Here is a 21,237-nt window from a genome sequence, read left to right as displayed (position 1 = left end):
AAAAAAAAACCCATATAAGATTGTCACATATATCAATCTTGTGAGACAAATATCCAACTTGATTCAACTCGTGAAAATTATTATTTTTTTTATCCAAGTATTATTGTTATTTCAAAAGATCATTTTTTGTTAATTATATCATGAAAAATATTATGATATATGTTGATTTGAATAAAAAATAGCATTTTTTATGTTAAAAATATATTTTATAAGATTCTGTTCATTTGAATGAAAAATATTACTTTTTATTTCAAAATCATCACTTTTCACAACACATATGTATCGAATTGATCAATTTTGCATATAGATTGTAAAGGTGTGTATAGGAGACTTACTAATCTAACTGTTGCAAATGTCAATTATCCAAAAACACAAAATTCCTAAAAAATGTTATATTTAAAAAAGTGAAAAAAATTAATTTCTGAAAAGATACAAAGAAAAAACATTGGGTGATGAATATGCTACCACACAAAGATCGATCATGTGATATCGAAGAGTATATTCTCCTATAATTTCAAGCCTTATCAACTTGCTTATGACTTTTTTGTATGTTTTGGGGAACAGTGTTTACATTCTTCTTACTCAAATCTATGTTCACTCGAGCACGTTCCTCTATTTATTATCTCGTCCAGGTTTTCTTTTTCATGGAGAACCTTTCTAATAAAAAAAAAAATAAAGACGGATCGTTTTACTCCACTCGCAATTTCTTGCGTCATGCTTTCATTTTCCCAGTTTTATTACTAAATAATTCATGTAATTTCGGAGAAACTTAATTAAATAATCAACAAACACCAACTAGCTTTGGAATTTACTCCTATTACCTCAAGATAGATTATTTATTTTGTTTAGCTGTATTCCTCTATTTTCACGCCCCCCATACCACCCGACTCGGCCGCCACCATATGTTCCACCAACCCATAGATTTGCAAACATTTTGACAGAACCCAAATAATTTTGGAAATAACTTTGATTTCAAATATAGATGAAATCAATTTATTTTATAAATAGATAGATTTTTGGTGAGACGGTTTCATGAATTTGACAAAAACTTGTGCGAGACGGTCTGACGGGTCGTATTCGTGAGACAGATCTCTTATTTGAGTCATCCATGAAAAAATATTATTTTTTATTGTGAATATGGGTAGGGTTGACCCGTCTCACAGATTAAGATCCGTGAGACGGTCTCACATTAGACTCACTCCATGAATTTTTATCTGTGAGACGAGTCAACTCTACCGATATTCACAATAAAAAGTAATATTTTTTCATAGATGAGTCAAATAAGAGATTTATCTCACAAAATACATCCCAGGATACCGTCTCACACAAATTTTTACATTTATAAATTTAAATTTGTGATTTTATCTCATAAAAAATCTACTCATTGCTATTCACATATATGAGATTCGAATCTAAATTGATATGGATATCTTATAATCACGACCTATTATAGAAAAATAATTAAAAGAATACAAAATTTAATTTTTTTTAAATGTCAAATATTTTTATCTTTTTGGAGTTAAGGAAGAGAATATTATAAATTTGTGTCAAATTCCAGATTTAATTTCAAACTTAGAAACTTGGTGTAGTCTGAGACGAAATTATAACTAGAAAAACACAAATTATAAAATACTATATTATGTTTATTTTTTATTTTTTAAAGAATACGTAATAAATCGTTCTCTGGCCAAAATCCCCTATAAATCACCTCCCCCGCACTCGCCCAAATCTTTTTTTCGGCAAACTTTGGAACTTCTAAGGTACGCTGTCCTTTTCCTTTATTTTCCCTTCGTCTTGTTTTGTTCTATAATTATTTTTATTCAATTTACATTGTTTTATATGATTTTGTTTTAATTTATTCTTCAATTTTTATGATCGATTGTGAATCTGTTTTGATTCGTTTAATTTTTTTGTTGGTTGTGGCGGTGATTTGTTGGTTGACCGCGCAACATCATGTATTTTTTTTCTTTTCATCTGCAGATTGATTGGATTATTCGAATTCTGTTGAATACAGATCTAGGTTTTGTGTACCGTTTAGGTAATCGTTGATTTTGGGGGCTGAAGTTTGGATCTCTGTTTCTATGATTCCCCGCTTTTTTCTCCGTGAATTTTTATGACTCTCGCCGTTCTGATACGTCGAATTAGGATTCTCCACTCGTTCTCTGTTGTGTTTCTCTACTGGTTCTATTCGATTTCATGAATTTTTCCTCCACTGTCTGATTGATTTAATCGATTTAGCCAATAATCGTTTAGCTGTCCAACCTTCAATTCGATCTGGGATAAGCCCTCGTTCAATTTGTAAATTATACACCTTAAATCCCAATCGATTCTGAGTTTCTTTAAGAAATGGCTTCAAAACAACCGCCTACTAGCTCGGGTTCAGGCCTTGAAGAAAGGAAAAGGAAGCGTAAGTTATCAAACCGCGAATCTGCCCGTAGGTCTCGAATGAAAAAGCAGCAACACTTGGATGAGCTACTTGCTCAAGAAAGGCTGATGAAAGAGGAGAACAAGAAACTTAGTCAGATGATCGATGACGCCTCACAGCTCTACCTCAACTTTGCTTCTGATAATAACGTGCTCAGGGCTCAGGTTGCAGAGCTAACTGACCGCCTTAGATCGCTCAATTCTGTCATTCACATCGCATCCGAGGTTAGTGGTCTGGCATTCGATATTCAGGATATTCCTGACACGTTTCTGGAGCCTTGGCAGCTTCCCTGCCCGATTCAACCCATCCGAGCTGATATGTTCCAGTACTAAAACAATGGTGGAAGCAATCACTGAATTCAAGGGCTCCGACGATTCTATGCTTGTGTTTTGCTTCCGGTGGTTACTGTTTCGTATGTTCTTCTTGTTATGTCGGGTTGGAAGTGTTATGATTAGGTGGTATGTGTGTTTGTGGTATTGTTATGAAGTCTTAAGTTTTTAATTTCTCTGTTTGGGGTTTATGTTAAGTTGCCTTTGGGTTAGTTATGGTCTAATGTTTTGTCCTAAATGGTTCTATTGTAGCAATGTCATATGGTTTTCTTGATTGCTAGTACATTAACATCTTGATTTGTTCGTCATCTGTATCATTAGTTATGGGTGAATTGCGTTTGTGATCGTTGCGAAAAGTTAGAATATGAAATCGGCATGGTAAGATTTTGTCGTTTGACCCTATGTTTTAAAATCATATCACTTTATTTATCTCTCACTTTTAGGTGATTTCGGCTTGTGACCAAAAGGGTTTTAAAAGGTTATTGATTTTATGGAAGAATTCCGCAATGCTTCGATTTTTCCCTAGATAGAGAATCCTATTTTGCCAATTTGCCCAATTAGTTGCACCACATTCTTCTACCGGAAAACTTTACCATCAAAGCTGTTATATGGAAGCAATAGATTTCAACATATGCCAAAAACTTTACCAGCGTGCAAATAAAGGGAATTATAATGCAAGTGTTGCATATTTTTCAACAATCTTCATTCACAATTTCCAGTTCTTTTGTGACCATAAGATGCTGTAACATTTCTGTTCCACCCAAACCATCTGTATATAATAATTATACATGAATAAGGTACACAATCGTATCCATAATCCTAAATCAGTTGTCGTAAGTGCGGCACTCCTCAGTCTCCGGATTGTCCTTGCAGTAATTCTCCAACGGATCCGAGTTCTCCTTACTCCTGTCCCTAGCATGGCTAGCCGCCGCGCTCAGCTCCTCGACTTCGTCCCACGCCGCTGCGCACTCCCCACCAACCGGGTCATCGGAGCAGGTCTCCTGCGCGTTCTTGATGCTCTCTTCCACTTTATCTGACAGCTTATCAGGCACCACCGCCACGGGGTGGAGAGAGACCATCCTGCCATGTCCAAAGCCTGTGGAGCACCCCCTCCATGGGGTGTTTATGAATGAGAACTTACCAGAATTCTGGGCTTTTGAGGAGCTCGTTATCTGGGCAAAGACTTTGGGGGATGAGAAGCTGACTCCAACTACAGCGGCTGCCATTGCCAAGATTTTAAGACACGAAGCGCACAATGGCTGGAATCTTGAAAAGAAAATGTGTTCTTTCTGTGAAGCCCAAGAAGATATACTAGTAGGGCGTGTATTGATTTGCGGACGCTAAATTCTTATCCCTTCTCTCTGCCAGTCATGGGCTATTCAAAAGATATAGAAATATCGTCACATACTTTCACTTGTGTCTCCATCACCCTAGGATTTTATAGGCATACGAGTCTCCCTTGATACTTTTATCGATGATGATGAGTTAGAATTGAGTTGGATTTACTTATATCCAAGATCCGACTCGTTAACATTTTAAAGTTTCGTACCTGTCGCACTTCTGCTTAAACTTGAACTCGATACTAGCTTCATCCACACCAGAATTTACAAGTTTGATCTTACAAAATATATTAATAGTATATTATTATTAAATTAGTACATTTGTATCAAAATTTTAATAAAACACTTTTAAAAACATAATGCAATTATACAACTAAAATAATCTTAAAGGCATCCCTCATGTTACTCGCATATCATTTCAAACTTTATTAGATCAAATCTTGTAAAATTCGTTGGTCTTCCCTTACACGGAATAAATCCGAGAATGAAAATAAATCGGGAGATTTTCTTTATTAAATAACCCAAGAAAGCTCTAAATATTTTAGTTTGTAGTTGTCGAAAAAATTTGTAGTCCTAGAGTCGTATAATAATGGTGGTTGTATCTTGGATACGAATTATCAAGAACCATTAACACGATAACACGGCAATATCATTTTATTTTATTCTATAAAAAAAATAAAGTCAAGTATTGTCTCAACAAATAAACTATATTGCCATTCTACTCAAATTCTTATAACCATTTTTTGTTGGTAAAATTTGCTCCAAAATAAATACCAATTTTTTACCAACAAAAATTAGCCATAGAGTCTTGGATCTTTTACTTTCTTCGTTAAGTTGAAGTTAATTTCTAGGCAAGTTTCTTGTAGTTTCTGCAAGCTCTGAGCTATATTTACAAATGAGAGATTGTATCTCGAATTGGGACCGATAGTTCCATACGCTCGTTGAAACCATCACAAGGTCCTAGAGTTCGTGCCTGGAACGTGTAATTTTTAATGTTAAATATATATGTGTGTGTTCCATCTATGTGGTATATCACATCAGTGTTATCATTTAATTTTGAGATAGTTTAGTTGACAAAACAGATAAAGGAACGTGCATCATACTTCATTAGCTCAAGGGTGTGGCTTTCCACAATCATCGGTAACATTCTGTAGCTTCTTTAAATTTGATCTTAAACCATGCAGAAGGTGAAAAAGGTTTCGCGGATGATGTAGCCATTGATTCTGAGGGAAATGCATACATAACCGATACATCGGGAAGCAAGATCTGGAAGGTTGGAGTGAATGGAGAATTCCTATACACCATTAAGAGCTCTCTCTTTGCTCAAAAGGAGTGGTACAAGAAATTGGTTGGACTCAATGGAATTGTCTACCATCCGAACGGATATTTATTAGTCGTTCACACTTTCTCCGGTAATCTATTCAAGATTGAAATAGGAAAAGAAGATGAGGTTAAGCTGGTCAGAATAATTGGAGGTTCGCTAAGATTTGGAGATGGGTTGGAGCTCGTATCTTCCACTAAGCTGGTGGTTGCGGGAAACCCTTCCAAACTGCTTGAAAGTTCTGATGATTGGGAGACGGCTGGTGTAGTGGGCAAGTTCAGTGGTGCAACCCATCGTTTGGTTTGAGCTGCAACAGTGAAAGATGACAAGGTATATCTAAGCCACATATTTGGTTTGGGGTATCCTAAGAGGAAACATGTGCTGGTCGAGGCTGTTTTTTCTTCGTGAAATGGGCATATAAATTTCTGTAGTTTTTCTGCTTTGGCATTTTTCGTTTAAGTTGAGCACTTCAGATCATTCATCATGTAGTAGAATGGGCCCTAAACAGTTGTTGCTTGCATATATAATCTATGAAAAGTTGCAATTTTTGTGTCCCCTTATGCTGTCTTCTACTGGGATATCAAGTAAGCGAGTGGTAAGAGTTATACAATTATTTCAACTGCTCCGATTAAAATATACCAACATTTAGTCAGATGAAAATACATGCAACACTAATGAGACTATGCTGTAGCTGAAGTAAACTCTCCTGGTGAGGCATAGTACTCATAGGACAAAACATTTGGTGAATCCACCCTATCAACGGTCCACTCTGATCGGATGTAGCATGAAAAAATTCCGCTCGAAAATACATGCAACACTAATGACTTGTTGAACCAGCATCTGACCCAATCCAGAGGATTTGTAGCTTAATTATCTACAGCTGATGGGTAATATTTTTATCCAAGATTACATCTTTTTCTTCTTTATCTGTTTTAACCACTAATTTCACTTTTCTTGAGAAGTTGAGGAGCTGAAAGGATTCTCATCTACTACAACCAACTGAGTCAAGGTTTCTTAATGAACTAACAATTAAGTTCCGACTAAAATTCTTGCTCTATTCCCCCTATTTGAACTTCCAAGTTGTAAGAGAATACAAGGGTGTGCCCTTCCATCCAACAAATAGGCCCTTTCCATTATTTTCGAGAGTGCATGAGCTTCCATGTGAAAACTGCTTCAAAACTAAACTAGCTTGATACCTTGATGACTCGCTCAGCTCGATTTCCTCCATCCCAAACCTCACCAAAAATGCCCTCCAAACATCTAATTTGACATTCCGAGTGACCCTTTCTTGGCCCTCTGTTGAAACTATATTGATGATCCCATCACCAAAATAAGTTTTTTCTAGTATAGTTCTGAATTCATTGTTTTTCTCCATGCAATCTTCCAAACAATCAAAAAATGCACTGTAAAAGAAAAGTGCTTCAATGAAACGATCCACGAATGAAGAGGAATTGTGATTGGCCTCCACTTCTGTGACCACCATTAGAGCTGGCCTGAGTCTTGTCACTGCTCTCATTAGATTGTCTAAACAATATGGCGTTGATATCATTGTTCTTAACATAATAAACGAGTAAATGACCAAAGTTTCATCAGCTTCTACGTCCAACAGATCTTCCTTAAAATCCTTCATGTCTTTTAGATTAAAAACCTTGAAAATAAAAGGCAGGTTCAAAGATTGAGCAAAACTCAGCAGTCTCTTGCCAGTGTCCTCCACTTTCCGTACATCAGTGGTTACCACTGCTGTTATTTTGAGATGTTTGATGGAGCAATCTGCGAGCCCTTGCATCAAGGCTATCCACTGGATTCCACTCCTTACTTGGAGATCAATCAAATGGATCTTGCAAGATGTCTTCACATTCTCAATAATGGCTTGTATTGCAGCTAATTGCATAACTTGAGCAAAGGGCAGCTCTTGGAACGCTGCCAAGAACGTATTGTTCGTACCTAAGGCAAGACATGTCTCTCGTTTTTCAGGTTGGTTTCTCATCTTCTCTCCAGTGATCCACCCTTCTTCTCTGTATATCCTCTGTTGAAGAGCTTCAGCAAAGTAAAAGGCCACACGCTGGACTGGTGTACCTGAATCAGATGCCACCCACAGGCATCGAGAAATCAATTTACTTGCAATATCGAAGCGTTTGGTGCCCACGTTTTCTGCTGCAGATAGGAGAAGATGAACAAGCTCCACATCTCTTGCTTCATCCATGGAAAGCCCTGAGAGGGAAGAGCCAACATAAGGGTGGATAAACATGGAAATCCCATCAATCCTGTTGGTGGAAAATTGGATGAACTTCTCTCCAGCAACTCTCAAGATTTCTTCTGTTGATAATTTCTGTCCACCTAAGGGAGTCTCCTCGATCGGATCCTTTAAGTTCTCTTCTCTCGACATCTTGAATCCCCTACCATAACTGTTCAAGAGCTCCCATGATGCAAGAGAGAATAAATCTGGTTTTTCTTTAACAGGTTTTCTGAGTTCTGATATTGACCGCTGCAGATTTTCTTTGAATTCCTCGAGACCAGGCATGAAATCTTCGTTCTGGATCCAAGTATCCGAGTCAGGTTTCTGTTCATAATTTCCAAATATCTCGGCCTTTTTCTCCGTGGTATTTTCTTGGCCAAACACTGAACAAAATAAATCCACGAATTCACCGTCATCCATGTTGAACGATTGATGTTCTTCGCTCACGGGAATCGTTTCATCTTTTGCATATCCAACCAGAGGATCACAGTTATCTGGAAGAATAGTGTCATTGCTTTGAAATGAAAAACCAGCTTCTCCCACCATACTCACAGAAAGAGTAAGCTCTGCACACTATAGATATCGTTCTCTATTCGAATAATAATCGATGATCATTACCAGGTTACTTATCACTTGCAAATAATACAGGTTTTAATCGGTTTTCAAGGCCCTCTGAGGTAATAAACAGTGAACAGAAAAGAAAACAAGTTTATGAGAACTGCAGAATTTCAAGGTTCGTTTTTCAGCAGAAATAATATCTCCGACTCTTGACAATCTCTTACAGGAAAGAGCTACAATCTGACACCCAAGAGTCGTGTACAAGCTCTTGAAAGGTCAGCCAGAGTCGGCCAAAGATAAAATAGAGATTAATTAACGATTGTGTGCAATAGGGAACAAAAAGAAATAGACAAAAAGAAGGTAACGAGAAAATGGTGCCAACACTGGCTAACAGACGAGGCTGGGAGTGGCGACAAGAATCACGCATAGAAAGCACATAGGAATTTTCTCAAGATTTTATAATTTCATTTCCCACATCTGTTACATTCCCCAAGTTGAATTTTGTATAGTGACTTTTGTGTTTGGATGAATGATTTTGATTTGAAAATTGTATTTGGAATTTACATATTGTCAAAATTAAGAAGGGATTATTTTGAAATTCGACTAAAATAAATAAATCAAATGGATTTGAGAAATGCATTATCCAAATACCACTAATTTACTTCTTGAAAGTTGAACATGGTTCCTCTTATGTATCCGTCTAGAGCCTGCAACTTCATGTTCACCAGTTTGTCCATGTCTCCTTGGGGGTTACACGGGTAATATGATATATAAAAACATATTAAAGAACAGAGTCGAACATAAGTCGTTGAAGAGACAGTCATAAACTCCTCAACACAAAGTTGTACGTCATAATAACGTTCGTGGAAATCTAAAATTTTGCTACCACAATCTCCACCAAATATTAGACAAGATCTGCTCTTCTTTCGAATGGGACGACAAATACGCAGTCAGAACAGAGCGACATATTCTTATCACCTACATAGTTAGATCTCCTGAAACTCGTAAGCTGGTATTTTTTAAAAAGAACAGTAGGCAAATTATAAACATCTAGATAGATTTTTTTTATATAAAAAACACACACACGAGATAGATGCCAATGAAACTTGGAATTCACAAGTATATCACATACAGAAGAGACTGATTGAGTCCACGTTGTATCATCATTGATTTCATCAACTACAAACTATGAGATGATAGTAGTAGAATTTCCTGACTCACAAAAAGGTCACTGAGTTTTGGCAAGGATTTTAAATTCTCACGTTCAATAAAACCATCTTCCGCTAATTTAACAATACTGAATCACACAGTGAAGACTTTGTTTGGGATCTACTTTTCTTCAGCAGCAGCTGCAAGGGGCTGGAAGGCTTTGAGAGGATTCAAGATAACACCATCTATAAGCCCATACTCTTTGGCCTCTTTAGCACTCATGAAAAAGTCACGGTCAGTGTCTTGGTTGATCTTTTCCAGGCTTTGACCAGTGTGATAAGCCAAGTAACCATTCAAATTCGCTTTGTGATGTAACATTTCATTAGCCTGAACACAAGGATACGGTCCACATAAACATTGGAAAGAAAGGCATTTTTCTCTAACTAGAAGACAGAAATTGACACCAAATAAATTATAAACATGAAATTACCTGAATATCTATGTCAGTCTGCCCACCCTGTGCGCCTCCTAGAGGCTGATGGATCATTATCCTTGAGTTGGGAAGGCTGTATCTTTTTCCTTCAGTGGACATCAAGAAGAAAATACCGTTGTATAATTTGAGATACCAAGATACAATGGTCGAAACCCTAAACTGGAGAAAAATGAGTCAATCATATACCTTTAGTACCACCGCTTAACAGGAAAGCTCCCATACTGCACAAGGATAAGGAGAATCAATTCAATTCCCTATATTATGTCACAAAGTGAGATAAAAACTATAAAAAAAAATAGGACCAGATGCTCAGGCGCCAGCCACAACATCCAACAAAGAGTTAAAAGCTACAGATTATGCATAATCAAGATAATAGTATAGGGCAGTATCCAATATTCTGAAAATTGAAACAAAAGAAAAAAAAATTGGCCAAGTTTTCTTCCATTTGATCTTGTTTAAATTAGCAAGGAGTGCTGAAGAGTGAACAGGGTGACACATAATCTAATAAAAATTCAGCAGCCAAAAGCCCAAAAATCTAATTCATCAAACAACATAAAATGAACTTGCGGCAGTTTGATAAGGTTTATATATCCATTGAGTTCTGGAAATAGACTGTCCGCTGATAAAGAAAAACATAATCTAATTTGTACTTAAATAATGACATAAACTGCAGAAAGACAGCCAAAAGAGTGCCAATGAATCCTTACTGCAAAAAGCAGTGACAATGAATCTTTACCTAGCTGCTAGTCCAACGCAGACTGTCGAAACGTCAGGTCTAATATGCCTCATTGTATCAAATACAGCCATTCCTAAAATCAAGAGGAAGAAAATTAGATACGTGATTATCAAAACTATAAGTAAAGGAAACAAAGAATCAGATATATTACCAGCGGTAACTGATCCACCAGGAGAGTTTACATACATGACTATATCCTGTCCAATTACAGAAAATATTTAGCCTTACATATTCACCAATAAATATGTGTCTAAGAAAAAAGTGTCCGAGAAAAAATTCAAGTGACACCAAAAGCTTCTAGTACAATTTCATTTGCCCATGAGGAAAAAATCAGGTAGGCCGATGACGCACACTTGAAGGGGACGAGAACTTGTTATAAAGAAAATTCAGAGTGATCTGGTAATTACAACCACCACATTGTCTACTGCCACACTAAGGAAATCACTAAAGACGAAGCAAATCAAAGAAATTGCTAATGACTTGGGCAACAGGTACTCCACAAGCGTTAAAAATCAATGACCGTGCAGTTTAACCACATTGGATTCAGATACGAAAGTTACATGGAACGAGAAAAAATTACCTTGGTAGGATCAACAGCATCAAGATAGAGCAACTGAGCAACAATTATATTAGCCATATCATCGTCTACTGCACCACCACATCTTATAATCCTCTACAAAAATAAAATGAATTCAACTATATCATCAAAAAGATGAAAGCAACAGATAAAACTAAGTACCATTTCACTTCAAACAAAAATTGCCTCACATATTGAAAAAGCTGGCTGATAACACTCATAAAACGTTCTTGAACCATTGGAGGTGGACCCTGTGCACCTTGTGCGAAAGCAGGAAAGTACGGTGATGACGGAACTTGCAAGTCATCCCTAAATACAATCAGGCTTCCATTATGAGTGCCTTTCAACCCGGAGACCAAAGTGAATCTCAAATTTCAAACAAATTCCTTGCCCAATGATGAAAGTTGTAAAATCATCAGCAAAATCAATTTAAACTTCCACTAATCAGAAACATAAACCCTTAATTGGAATATAAGTTTTATGAAATAAAACCATTAAACAATTAACTCCAAAGCATTGAAATCACAATATTCTAATATTGTTTATTGCTACTCAAATGCTTCGACAAATCATCAAGACAATTGTAGTGAACAACATCAACATCAAGTCAATATGATACCATCTGGGCAGCAGGCAATATATTAGCTAGACCCTCAACATTTTCGCAACATCAAAATCCACAATACCTTCGAAAAAGGCATACCTAATAGACCAAATACCACTGCGTGAGCTCTTTTCAGGGCGCATAATACTGTGGAGCGTACATTGAACTCCGGGTCGTCTTCAATTTTCTGCAACAATAAAAACTATTACAGAGCCAAAAAAAATTCAACTTTTCGAACCACCTTGGACATTAAAAGTCACACCTGGAAGCGAGAGGCCGGAACGGAAGGGAGAGGGTTTGGGAGGAGACAGAGAAGGAGGGGGAAGAAACAGAGAGCGAGGATGAATTGACGGCGAGAGAGGAGGAAGAACAGACGGAAGTCTGCGCCATTTTCAGAGGGACGAAGCTTATCAGATATACGGCGGCGACTCTGTCAAGTGTGGAGTATTTCACTAAAATCTCCACAGATATTGGCCAACATAACCTGTCATGAAATGAAATGAACAAGGGTGCTTACAAGTTATAACTAAATAATAAATCCCAATAAAATATCCAATCGGAAGTCGGAAACCAATAAAAATTTTGGATTAATTTTTAGTCGATCATGGTTTGGATGGAAAAAACTATTTAGTTAAATTTTTGTTTGGATTAATAATTGACCAAAATGTATTGTTAATTTAACTATAATATATAGTTCTTTTACAAAACTATGTTCTAGTTTTATACTTGGATAATTAGAATCTTTTGTGAAAAATAGCGTTACATGTCTTGTCGCAAGGTATTTCGTCACCCTGTGAACAAGAGATATTTTCATTCTCAAACCAGACTTTAAGGTTGTAGTTGATCAATCAAAGAAAAATATAGAAGTTAATAGCTAGGAGTTTTAACAAGTTGGTTGTAAAAGTTAGGAATGTTTTCAAGTACTAAAACTAACTGCCTAATGACTCTTTCCATACACCTTGTTCTCAAGTAAACTTGGAGATAATTAATATGTCACCAATACAGTAAAATATGGGATCTACTACTTCCAAGAACAACACAATTTCAGCAGGCCTTCTCAGTTGGTGCGTTTCCATTTATCGCCTTGTAGCATTGAAGACTGCAAAGAGGGAGTTTTGACTTAGAATCGCGGTACTTGTAAGGATTGGTACAAGAAGGGCCAGCACACTTCTCTCGCGGAGCTGGATAGCTGCAACATCAAATGGATTTTCCATCAAGTCATTATGAAAGATAAAATACAAGAAGAGAAATGGTTTGAGGTTGTTTGTGAATCGTGAGCGAGAAAAAGATATTTACCTGCAAGGCTTGGAGTCAAAAAATTTGGGCAACCCCAAGTCAGGGGAAAAAGAAACAGTGGTTCCAGCAGGACCCATGACACATCTAATGGTGTTCGAAGTAAGAAATTGAGCGTGTGCTGCCTTTTCCTGTTTTTTGTTTATAAATTTTACAAATGAACTTGCATCAGTAGTTAGTAACTTAATCTCGAAAGAATATTTGAAATGTCAAGTGTCCAGGGCTCAAAATACCTGCTTCAACTCTTCCTGGCGTTTCTTCATCTTCTCTTCTCTCTTTTTCCTACTTGAATCTTGACCGAGTATTTTTCTAATTGCCTCAGCCTATAAATAATTTAAAGAAGCAGGTTCATCAAACATCCGACCTCTAAATTAAAATAGATAAACAAAATGTTATATGATGAAAAAGTGAACCTCTGATTCACGGGCTGCTTTCTCGTTTTGCATTCTACGTCTCTGAGCAGCCTCAGCCTTCTTCATTTGTTGCTCGACTTCTGTCAATACCTCCTTTTGCTCTGTATCATGGAGAGTAAGTACAATTCTAGCAAACAACCCAAATGTAAAAAAAGAGGAGATAAATTTCACTGACTTCGAGGAGCGGTTGGCGGTAAGCCATTTGGGAATTCAACTTGATTTGCTCCGGGTGGAGAAGAAGCGTCCTTACTTAAAAGAGCTCGCTGACGAGATGTAAGAGCTAACTCCCTTTTGTTTTCTGCTGGTAACTCTGACAGATCTTTCTTTTGTTTTTTCTTCTTTCCTTCATGCTCCCCATCAGATAATGGTTCTTCGTCCTCATAATCCATGTCCCCATTTCTTGACTTCCTCGTATCTCTACCAGGTTTTCCAACATCTTCCATATCGTCGTACTTTCCAACCTTCCGTTTTTTTCTGGTTGATTCTGCCTCCAAATCCCTGACTACAGTTATTTTCGAAGTCTTGAGTTTCTCAAGATACCGAATCTCATCATCATCGTCCTCGTCAAATTCCCCATCCAATACTCGCTTTTTAGGCATCCTCTTGCTTTTACGAACGAAATCTGACTTATCTCCTTGCTTGTCCAAGCCATTCTTCGCCGGCATCCTCCCCATGTCCTCCCTCTTGAGACTAAATCCACCTTTCGAGAAATCTTTCCACGGAATCCCTTGAAAGCCACTTTTCTTATCTACGGGTGAAGAGTGATATTCATCAGAATTTTCCTGAAATAACAAATACATGCCAAGAATGAAAAGGTTGGAGGTCTCCATATGGCATATACAGCAGTATAAAGCACAAGCACCAAATTTGAATGCATGAGATTTTTTCCATTCAAATACTGAAGTAACTAAGATATCCTTCATATCATATGAAATATGAACCCATGTCAATAACTTTTATTTTCTCTATGTTGCTATCTTGAGCAAAGAAACTAAATCTACGATATATCAATAGTTCCACATATCATAATCCTATGAAATTATCTCAATGCATTTTTGTATAAAAATGTATGAATTCAGCAAGCAATTATTAATGAACTTGCCTTATTTCCATGCTAATTTCATAAAGTGCTGCTATTCAAGGCTAATCAAAAAGAGCAGAAACCATTTCAAGAAACTTGTGTGTAGACGAGTTTTTTCGTGGTGATGATCAAATAACACGTAAGCAATCACAACCTGTGGAATAAAATGCTGTTGTGTTCGAGTGTTGTCTGATGAATGATCGATCTTTGTTGAAGACCTGCTACTGGATGCCCCATTAGGACTGGATTTGGTTTGAATCGTTCTCGTCACACCACCAACTTTCAATTTAACTTTTTTCGGTCTGTTCTCACCACCTGTTCCATCCCCAACCACACCACTGCTAACAGAGACATTCGATCCTCCATCAGATCCACTAACTGGCAAGGACCTTGATAAACACTGATTCAAATTGAACATTTTCCCCCCAGAGTTAGAATCGGCAACGTTCTCATCACTCGAGACCTTACTTGCATCATCTGAATGTGGGGTCGAAAATCTGGGGGATTGGTCAGGATGATATGCCGGTGCATCAGATTTAGGCCGTCGTGAGGTTTGGGTTCTCCTTTTTCTAACCGTAACTCCATTACTCTCCATTTGAGGAACCCTAGATTGATGATCCATCGCAGCAAAAGATTCACGTTCTAAAATCCCTCTAACAGCACTAGTTGCACACGTGCCAATTAATTGTTAAGCCTAGTCGAAAGCATGCCAGCCACGTAGTGCGTCAAGGTCTCTGTCAAAATTAAACTATTACTATGACAACTTTTGATGTGAAACCTAAAGTGAGAAAACAATTCATACGAGTTGATACCAACATATGGTAAAAACAATGCGCGAGTTATACCAACATGTATGAACAAAACAAATGCACGTATAATTTCAGAAAAGCCCGTGAATGCATGAAGCATAAAAATGGCCAACGGCATTGCACTTGCGGGAGGATAAACAGGGATTAAAGTGAGCCAAAGAAAGACCTCAAAAGGTATTGTCAACAGTACATATAAGTCGAAAATCCCTCAAAATCCACCCATTGAAAACTCAAAAGCGAAAAAACAAAAGAAACAAACTAAAGCATGTTAATAAAACCTAGACAAACGTAAGACCGCCATCTAGCATGCATTAAACCATCGGTAAAAAGAAAGCCAGATTAACCCAAATATACCACACAAAAAACTCATATTAATGCCTTCACTCCATTATAAAAACGCAACAAACAATAACCAAAACATCAGGCAAGAGGATACAGCATTAGCAAATAATCAAATAGACCCAAGAAAATCTAGCAACCCAAATACCGATAAAAGACGGTCCTCCCTCACACAGCCGCGCAAATTTTGCCTCCCAGCTCAAAACATATGCACGTAAAGTAAAATCCCAACCAAGAGACGATTAGCATTGAATGATCACAACAAACCACGTCTCAAACCCAAAAATCCACCAAAACCCCTCAAATCCCAGCAACACAAACAATCCAAACCACGGTAAAAAAAAAAAAACCCACAAAAACAAACCAAGAAGATATACCTCGCAAGCAGAGAACCGGAAGCACACAGAAAATCATGAGAGCGGGTGGAAGAGCAGATCGGAGCAGGTGTAATTGAGGGCAATAAATAAAGGGTCCGCGGAAAAGATAAATAGAAGCAGAAATGTGTATAGTGGAGAGAGAAAGAGGAGAAAAATAGTGTTGTTTGGACGTGTGCGCTAGGGTTAGAAGAAAGGATGATAGAGAGAGAGAGGTGTTGATAAAGAGGTGTCTGGCCACAATAGTAAACAAGACTCCCAATTTCTTCTCCATTTTTCACACCTGTTTGCGTGAAAATTTTTGTGGGCAGTGCGTGTGTGTGTGTGTGTGCGCTTGCTTTGAAATGGGATTTTTCCGCCTCGGCCTGCCAACTCAGCCCGGTCCCGCCGAGGTGACTCACCTCCCTTCTCCCTCCCTTCATCAATACTTGTATTACCATGCTGCAACTGCGCGCGGGATAAGGTGCGTATTTCCCCACGGCTTATTTTAGTAATCCCCCGGTTCCCTTGCACGTGCAACCTTGTTATCACTAGGTGCTACAGATAAATTACACTTTGGTCTATGTATCTTTTCAAGTACTTGATTTGGTATTTTTCATATATTTCAAAGATAAATCTAGAAACTATAAAATTCAATATTCGAACTTTCTTTTGATGGTGTTCGATTTGATTCAATTTATTCGTTTTTTTATAATGAGGGTCTTGTGCAGAACTGTACCTGTTTTGAATAAGGCCTGAAACGAAAATAAAAAAATGCGCTCTCTTGTTACAGTAATAAATATAAAATTCAACTTACAATTAACAAATATACTAATAAATACATAAATATATCAAAATCAATATATTACATCAATAACAACTCAATAAATATTAAAACAACTGCATAAATACCACTCGTCTAGTTTTCAGACCATTTTGTTCTCAATCGACAACATAGTGGGCTCATTTAGTCTATCTTGCGATATTGTTGATCGAAGATAATTCTTGTAGAAACTACACTTTAGTCTCTATGATCGTAGAAACTACAAAATCAAAGAATTTTTTGAGTCGAAATAACAAACCACAAAATGAAAGGACAAAAAAATCCCAAAAAACAATGAATTTCATCTTTCAATGGTCCACATATTCAAACTCTATTCACAATTTATTTTATTTCCTTAGACTATTCACTTATTAATCACACAAGTCGCGCCTTAAATTTATATAAAACTCATAATTTAAGTATAACTCATTAAAGAATTTAAATAATGTGATGTGTGCTTTAGTTATATATTTAATTAATATGATCTCTAAGCACATGACAGTGCACATATCGCAAGTAAATTTCATTTTTTTTTAAATGAGTAAATTTCATTTTTAGTGAGTATCATTTAATAGATTAATTTACAGATATACATATAAATGTGTATTTATAAAGAAAATTTGAAATGAAAATAAAGTATAATTCATGAAGAAAATTACTTACAATCAAGCTAGAAGTAGGGAATCTTAAACTTTATTTGTTGAATGAGAACAAAAATCAGAGTTGAGATCTGTAGTGAGTTAAAGAACAAATAACATATATAATATATATATATATATTTATGTATATAAAGGGCCCCTTATTGAGCCGGGCCCTGAGACAACCGCTTGGTTGACCACATAAAAAGTACGGCTCTGATCTTGTGAGAGGGTCTCATGAATCTTTATCTGTGAGATGGGTCAACCATACCGATATTCACAATAAAAAGTAAACATTTTTAGCATAAAAAACAATACTTTTTCATGGATGACCCAAATAAGAAATTCGACCCACGAAATTGATATGTGAGACCGTTTCACAAGAGCTTGTGTTATAATTATTTAAATTAGTTGTTAAAATCTAATTTTAAATATGATTTTTAACTAATTTTTTTTGACAAAACTTAAAATAAAATTCTAATGAATTAAATAAATAACAATAACTAAAAACTAACAAAAATATTGTGAATTCATTAAATATCATATGATAAAATATAAATAATATTATTAATTTAATTTAAATTTGATTTTTTTAATATTCAAAATCGATGAATTTAAAATTCGATTTTAACATTTATATCCAAATTTAAAAATAGAGTTTTATGTTGAGTTTGGTTTAGATTTAGGATTTTTTCGGTTTTATTAAAATTTTGTACACCCATATTCACCTGCCACATAATATTTGCACATCAACATCATGTGATATGTTGCTCTTGTTTATTTATTTGATTGCAAAAGATGATTGTACATTTAGACCATTTGATTCAATCTTTTAACTTTAAGATACATGACATCGAGCTATGGTAATAATACCTATTAATCGTTCGTTCAATCATTGTTGAAATCCGAATTTTCAAGGTCATCTTATTTACGTCACAAAAAATTACGAAACGAAGTAACACAATTTTAAATGATGGGATGATATGAATTTTCTAAAAAAACAATAATCATATTATTTTTTGAGTATGTTTTTCTTGAGATGATATTATATTTATTGGACGTGTCAACTCAATTTATGTTTAAACTAAAAAATGATATTTTTAACATAAAAATAATAAATTTTTCATAAATCGGTTTGGGCCGCATCACAATATTGAATAATGAAACCTTCTCACATGCGTTTATTTTATTCTTACAGGATATTATTATTAATTTACATCTTTTTATTCATTATCATTTTTATCTCTGATAATAACGTTTTACTTTATTATTCCTTTTATTATTAATATTGTAATTTGGAAAAAAAAAATTGTTAGATGCCCATTTTGCTATATTTTAAAAAATGAGGGGCCTAAATTTAATATGCGTACAAAAGTAGACAATACTTTGCAAAATAATGACTCGTGTGGTTGTTAGAGCAGTATAAATATATATATTGTTGTTCTAAAAACAATAATAAAGTACATACATGGCGGAGCCCGAGCCCGAGCCTGCCCTTGTATTTCTTAAAATCAAATCCCCCCATTTGGGATTTTAGGGTTTAAATGAATGTTCAAACGGAAATTCGGATTCGAAGGCTTCGGCATCAATCGTCAAGCCCCTTACAACTTCGAAGATCCCAACCTTCGCAGAGACTCTACGTCCTTCCATCTGCTCGTTAAGCGCCGGTGACGATGACGCCGACCTCGACAACATTGATTACGCCGAAGACCGCGACGCACCAGACTATGCTGTCACTGACGGCAAAAACGGCTTCTATGCCGCTGAGGAAGACGAGATTGATCCTCTGGACGCTTTTATGGAAGGATTACAGGAGGAGATGAAGGCAGCACCGCCACCTAAGACGGAGGAGAAGCTGGATAAGTACCGGGACGACGTGGAGGATGATCCAATGGAGAGTTTTCTGAGTTCGAAGAAGGATTTAGGTCTTCAATTAGCCGCGGATGCGCTTCACGCGGGTTATAATTCGGATGAAGAGGTTTATGCGGCTGCTAAGGCCGTGGATTCCGGGATGGTTGATTACGATTCTGATGATAATCCTATTATTGTCGACAAGAAGAAGATTGAGCCAATTCCCGAGCTTGATCATAGCTCGATTGATTACGAGCCCTTTAATAAGGATTTCTACGAGGAGAAAGCATGTATTTCAGCTCAGGTGATTGAATGTGACCAAGTAGTATTTGCTAATTTCGAAGATTTATGATCAGTGTTCAATTGAGGATTTCGATGGCTGTGCTTTAATTTGATATTGTAGTATATTGCTGATAACTAATAAACTAGTTGTGCTTTAATGCTTTTTAGTTTTACAGTTGTTTAGAAAGCATCTGATGTATAATGTTTTCAGGCACGAGTGAGCTGGATGCTACCGAGTACAAGAAGAGCTTAGCAATACGTGTATCAGGTTTTGATGTTCCACAGCCGATTAAGACTTTTGAAGATTGTGGTTTTTCTTTGGAGCTAATGAAAACCATAGCAAAACATGCATACGAGAAACCTACACCGATACAGTGTCAAGCTTTACCTATCATGCTTTCAGGAAGAGACATGATTGGTATAGCAAAAACTGGTTCTGGGAAGACTGCCTCATTTGTGCTTCCCATGATTGTCCATATCATGGATCAACCTGAACTTGAGAAAGAAGAAGGTCCCATTGGAGTAATATGTGCACCCACTAGGGAGTTGGCTCATCAAATATATTCTGAAGCTAAGAAATTTTCCAAAGCTCGTGGCATCCGTGTCGCTGCAGTATGGGGGAATGTCCAAACTCGACCAATTCAAGGAGCTAAAAGCAGGATGTGAGATAGTTGTGGCTAATCCAGGAAGATTGATAGATTTGATAAAAATGAAGGCTCTGACAATGTTGAGAGCAACATATTTAGTGCTAGATGAGGCCGATAGAATGTTTGACCTTGGTTTTGAGCCACAGATAAGGTCTATAGTAGGTCAAATCAGGAGATCGTCAGACAGCACTCTTTTCAGCTACTATGCCTCGGAAAGTTGAAAAACTTGCTCGAGAGATTCTCTCTGATCCTGTTAGAGTCGCTGTTGGAGAGGTGGGTATGGCAAACGAGGATATTACCCAAGCTGTGGAATTAATTCCATCTGATGTGGAGAAGTTTCCATGGCTTCTTGAAAAGCTTCCTAGAATGATAGATGAAGGTGATGTTTGGTTTTTGCTTCAAAAAAGTCCACAGTGAATGAAATTGAATCAAAACTGGCGCAAGAGGGTTTTAAAGTTGCAGCACTTCATGGTGACAAAGATCAGGCTTCTCGTATGGAGATATTGCAGAAGTTCAAATCTGGAGCTTACCATGTTCTGATTGCAACTGACGTTGCTACTCGTGGTCTTGACATTAAGTCAATTAAATCTGTGGTCAATTTTGACATAGCTAAAGACATGGACATGCATGTACATCGCATTGGAAGGACAGGTCGTGCAGGGGACAAAGATAGTACTGCATACACTCTTGTTACACAGAAGGAGGCGAGATTTGCTGGTGAACTTGTCAACAGTTTGATAGCTGCGGCCTGCGGGTCAGAATGTGTCCATGGAGCTGATGGATCTGGCTATGAATGTGATTCATTTGTCGTGCAGGGGACAAAGATAGTACTGCATACACTCTTGTATAGAAATTAGGCGAATATGAGTTTATGTCGGCACATATGTACACGTACATGAAAATTCATGTTCACGCATTCAACTTGAGTTAAATTGAAGAG

General features: G+C 36.8%; 5 protein-coding genes and 2 pseudogenes across 7 annotated transcripts; 3 read left to right on the top strand and 4 right to left on the bottom strand.

The window, feature by feature from the left end:
• The first annotated feature begins 1,647 nt into the window (after nt 1-1,647).
• On the top strand, nt 1,648-3,057 carry LOC140840090 (bZIP transcription factor 53-like). Its single transcript, XM_073207200.1, has 2 exons — nt 1,648-1,760; nt 1,981-3,057. The coding sequence occupies exon 2, from the start codon at nt 2,347-2,349 to the stop codon at nt 2,755-2,757; it is 411 nt and encodes a 136-aa protein (XP_073063301.1). The 5' UTR covers nt 1,648-1,760; nt 1,981-2,346; the 3' UTR covers nt 2,758-3,057.
• Nucleotides 3,058-3,440: 383 nt separating this feature from the next.
• On the bottom strand, nt 3,441-4,121 carry LOC140840091 (calvin cycle protein CP12-2, chloroplastic-like). Its single transcript, XM_073207201.1, has one exon. It carries the CDS (start codon nt 3,978-3,980, stop codon nt 3,579-3,581), a length of 402 nt encoding a protein of 133 aa, XP_073063302.1. The 5' UTR covers nt 3,981-4,121; the 3' UTR covers nt 3,441-3,578.
• An 868-nt stretch (nt 4,122-4,989) lies between these two features.
• Nucleotides 4,990-5,970, top strand: LOC140839312 (uncharacterized; annotated as a pseudogene).
• Nucleotides 5,971-6,256: 286 nt separating this feature from the next.
• Nucleotides 6,257-8,523, bottom strand: LOC140840083 (DELLA protein RGL3-like). Its single transcript, XM_073207187.1, has one exon. The coding sequence runs from the start codon at nt 8,195-8,197 to the stop codon at nt 6,479-6,481; it is 1,719 nt and encodes a 572-aa protein (XP_073063288.1). The 5' UTR covers nt 8,198-8,523; the 3' UTR covers nt 6,257-6,478.
• Nucleotides 8,524-9,299: 776 nt separating this feature from the next.
• On the bottom strand, nt 9,300-12,273 carry LOC140840085 (ATP-dependent Clp protease proteolytic subunit 5, chloroplastic-like). The gene is given in 10 exon segments (XM_073207191.1): nt 9,300-9,745; nt 9,849-9,937; nt 10,038-10,072; nt 10,588-10,660; nt 10,739-10,784; nt 11,168-11,260; nt 11,356-11,473; nt 11,868-11,905; nt 11,907-11,955; nt 12,031-12,273. Coding segments are annotated over 10 exon segments (876 nt in total). The 5' UTR covers nt 12,159-12,273; the 3' UTR covers nt 9,300-9,538.
• Nucleotides 12,274-12,549: 276 nt separating this feature from the next.
• Nucleotides 12,550-16,533, bottom strand: LOC140840084 (uncharacterized). Of its 3 annotated transcripts, none has more exons than XM_073207189.1 (7): nt 16,081-16,533; nt 14,710-15,333; nt 13,650-14,256; nt 13,475-13,575; nt 13,295-13,384; nt 13,065-13,192; nt 12,550-12,957 (listed from the first exon to the last, which is right to left on the bottom strand). In XM_073207189.1, exons 2-7 carry the CDS (start codon nt 15,175-15,177, stop codon nt 12,813-12,815), a joined length of 1,539 nt encoding a protein of 512 aa, XP_073063290.1. In that variant the 5' UTR covers nt 15,178-15,333; nt 16,081-16,533; the 3' UTR covers nt 12,550-12,812. The 3 variants fall into 3 exon arrangements, with proteins under 3 accessions (XP_073063290.1, XP_073063289.1, XP_073063291.1); XM_073207188.1 differs by having other exon boundaries at nt 14,710-15,289; XM_073207190.1 differs by lacking the exon at nt 16,081-16,533 and adding an exon at nt 15,852-16,042 and having other exon boundaries at nt 14,710-15,289.
• Nucleotides 16,534-18,837: 2,304 nt separating this feature from the next.
• LOC140840089 (DEAD-box ATP-dependent RNA helicase 24-like) lies at nt 18,838-21,205 on the top strand (annotated as a pseudogene).
• Nucleotides 21,206-21,237: the final 32 nt, after the last annotated feature.

This window comes from Primulina eburnea, chromosome 8 (genome assembly GCF_022965805.1).
Source record: "Primulina eburnea isolate SZY01 chromosome 8, ASM2296580v1, whole genome shotgun sequence".
In the NCBI taxonomy this organism is placed as follows: domain Eukaryota; kingdom Viridiplantae; phylum Streptophyta; class Magnoliopsida; order Lamiales; family Gesneriaceae; genus Primulina; species Primulina eburnea.
The sequence above is the reverse complement of the archived record's forward strand: the minus strand, read 5'-3'. Positions and strand labels throughout refer to the sequence as shown.

What these genes read in the sequence shown, in the direction of transcription:
- LOC140840083 (XM_073207187.1), bottom strand. Translation starts at nt 8,197, where the DNA reads ATGGTGGGAGAAGCTGGTTTTTCATTTCAAAGCAATGACACTATTCTT.
- LOC140840091 (XM_073207201.1), bottom strand. Translation starts at nt 3,980, where the DNA reads ATGGCAGCCGCTGTAGTTGGAGTCAGCTTCTCATCCCCCAAAGTCTTT.
- LOC140840084 (XM_073207189.1), bottom strand. Translation starts at nt 15,177, where the DNA reads ATGGATCATCAATCTAGGGTTCCTCAAATGGAGAGTAATGGAGTTACG. An exon ending in GCCAGGAAGAGTTGAAGCAG is followed by an intron (nt 13,193 to 13,294) that starts GTATTTTGAGCC and finishes AACAAAAAACAG; the next exon opens with GAAAAGGCAGCACACGCTCA. An exon ending in TTTGACTCCAAGCCTTGCAG is followed by an intron (nt 12,958 to 13,064) that starts GTAAATATCTTT and finishes TTGATGTTGCAG; the next exon opens with CTATCCAGCTCCGCGAGAGA.
- LOC140840090 (XM_073207200.1), top strand. Translation starts at nt 2,347, where the DNA reads ATGGCTTCAAAACAACCGCCTACTAGCTCGGGTTCAGGCCTTGAAGAA.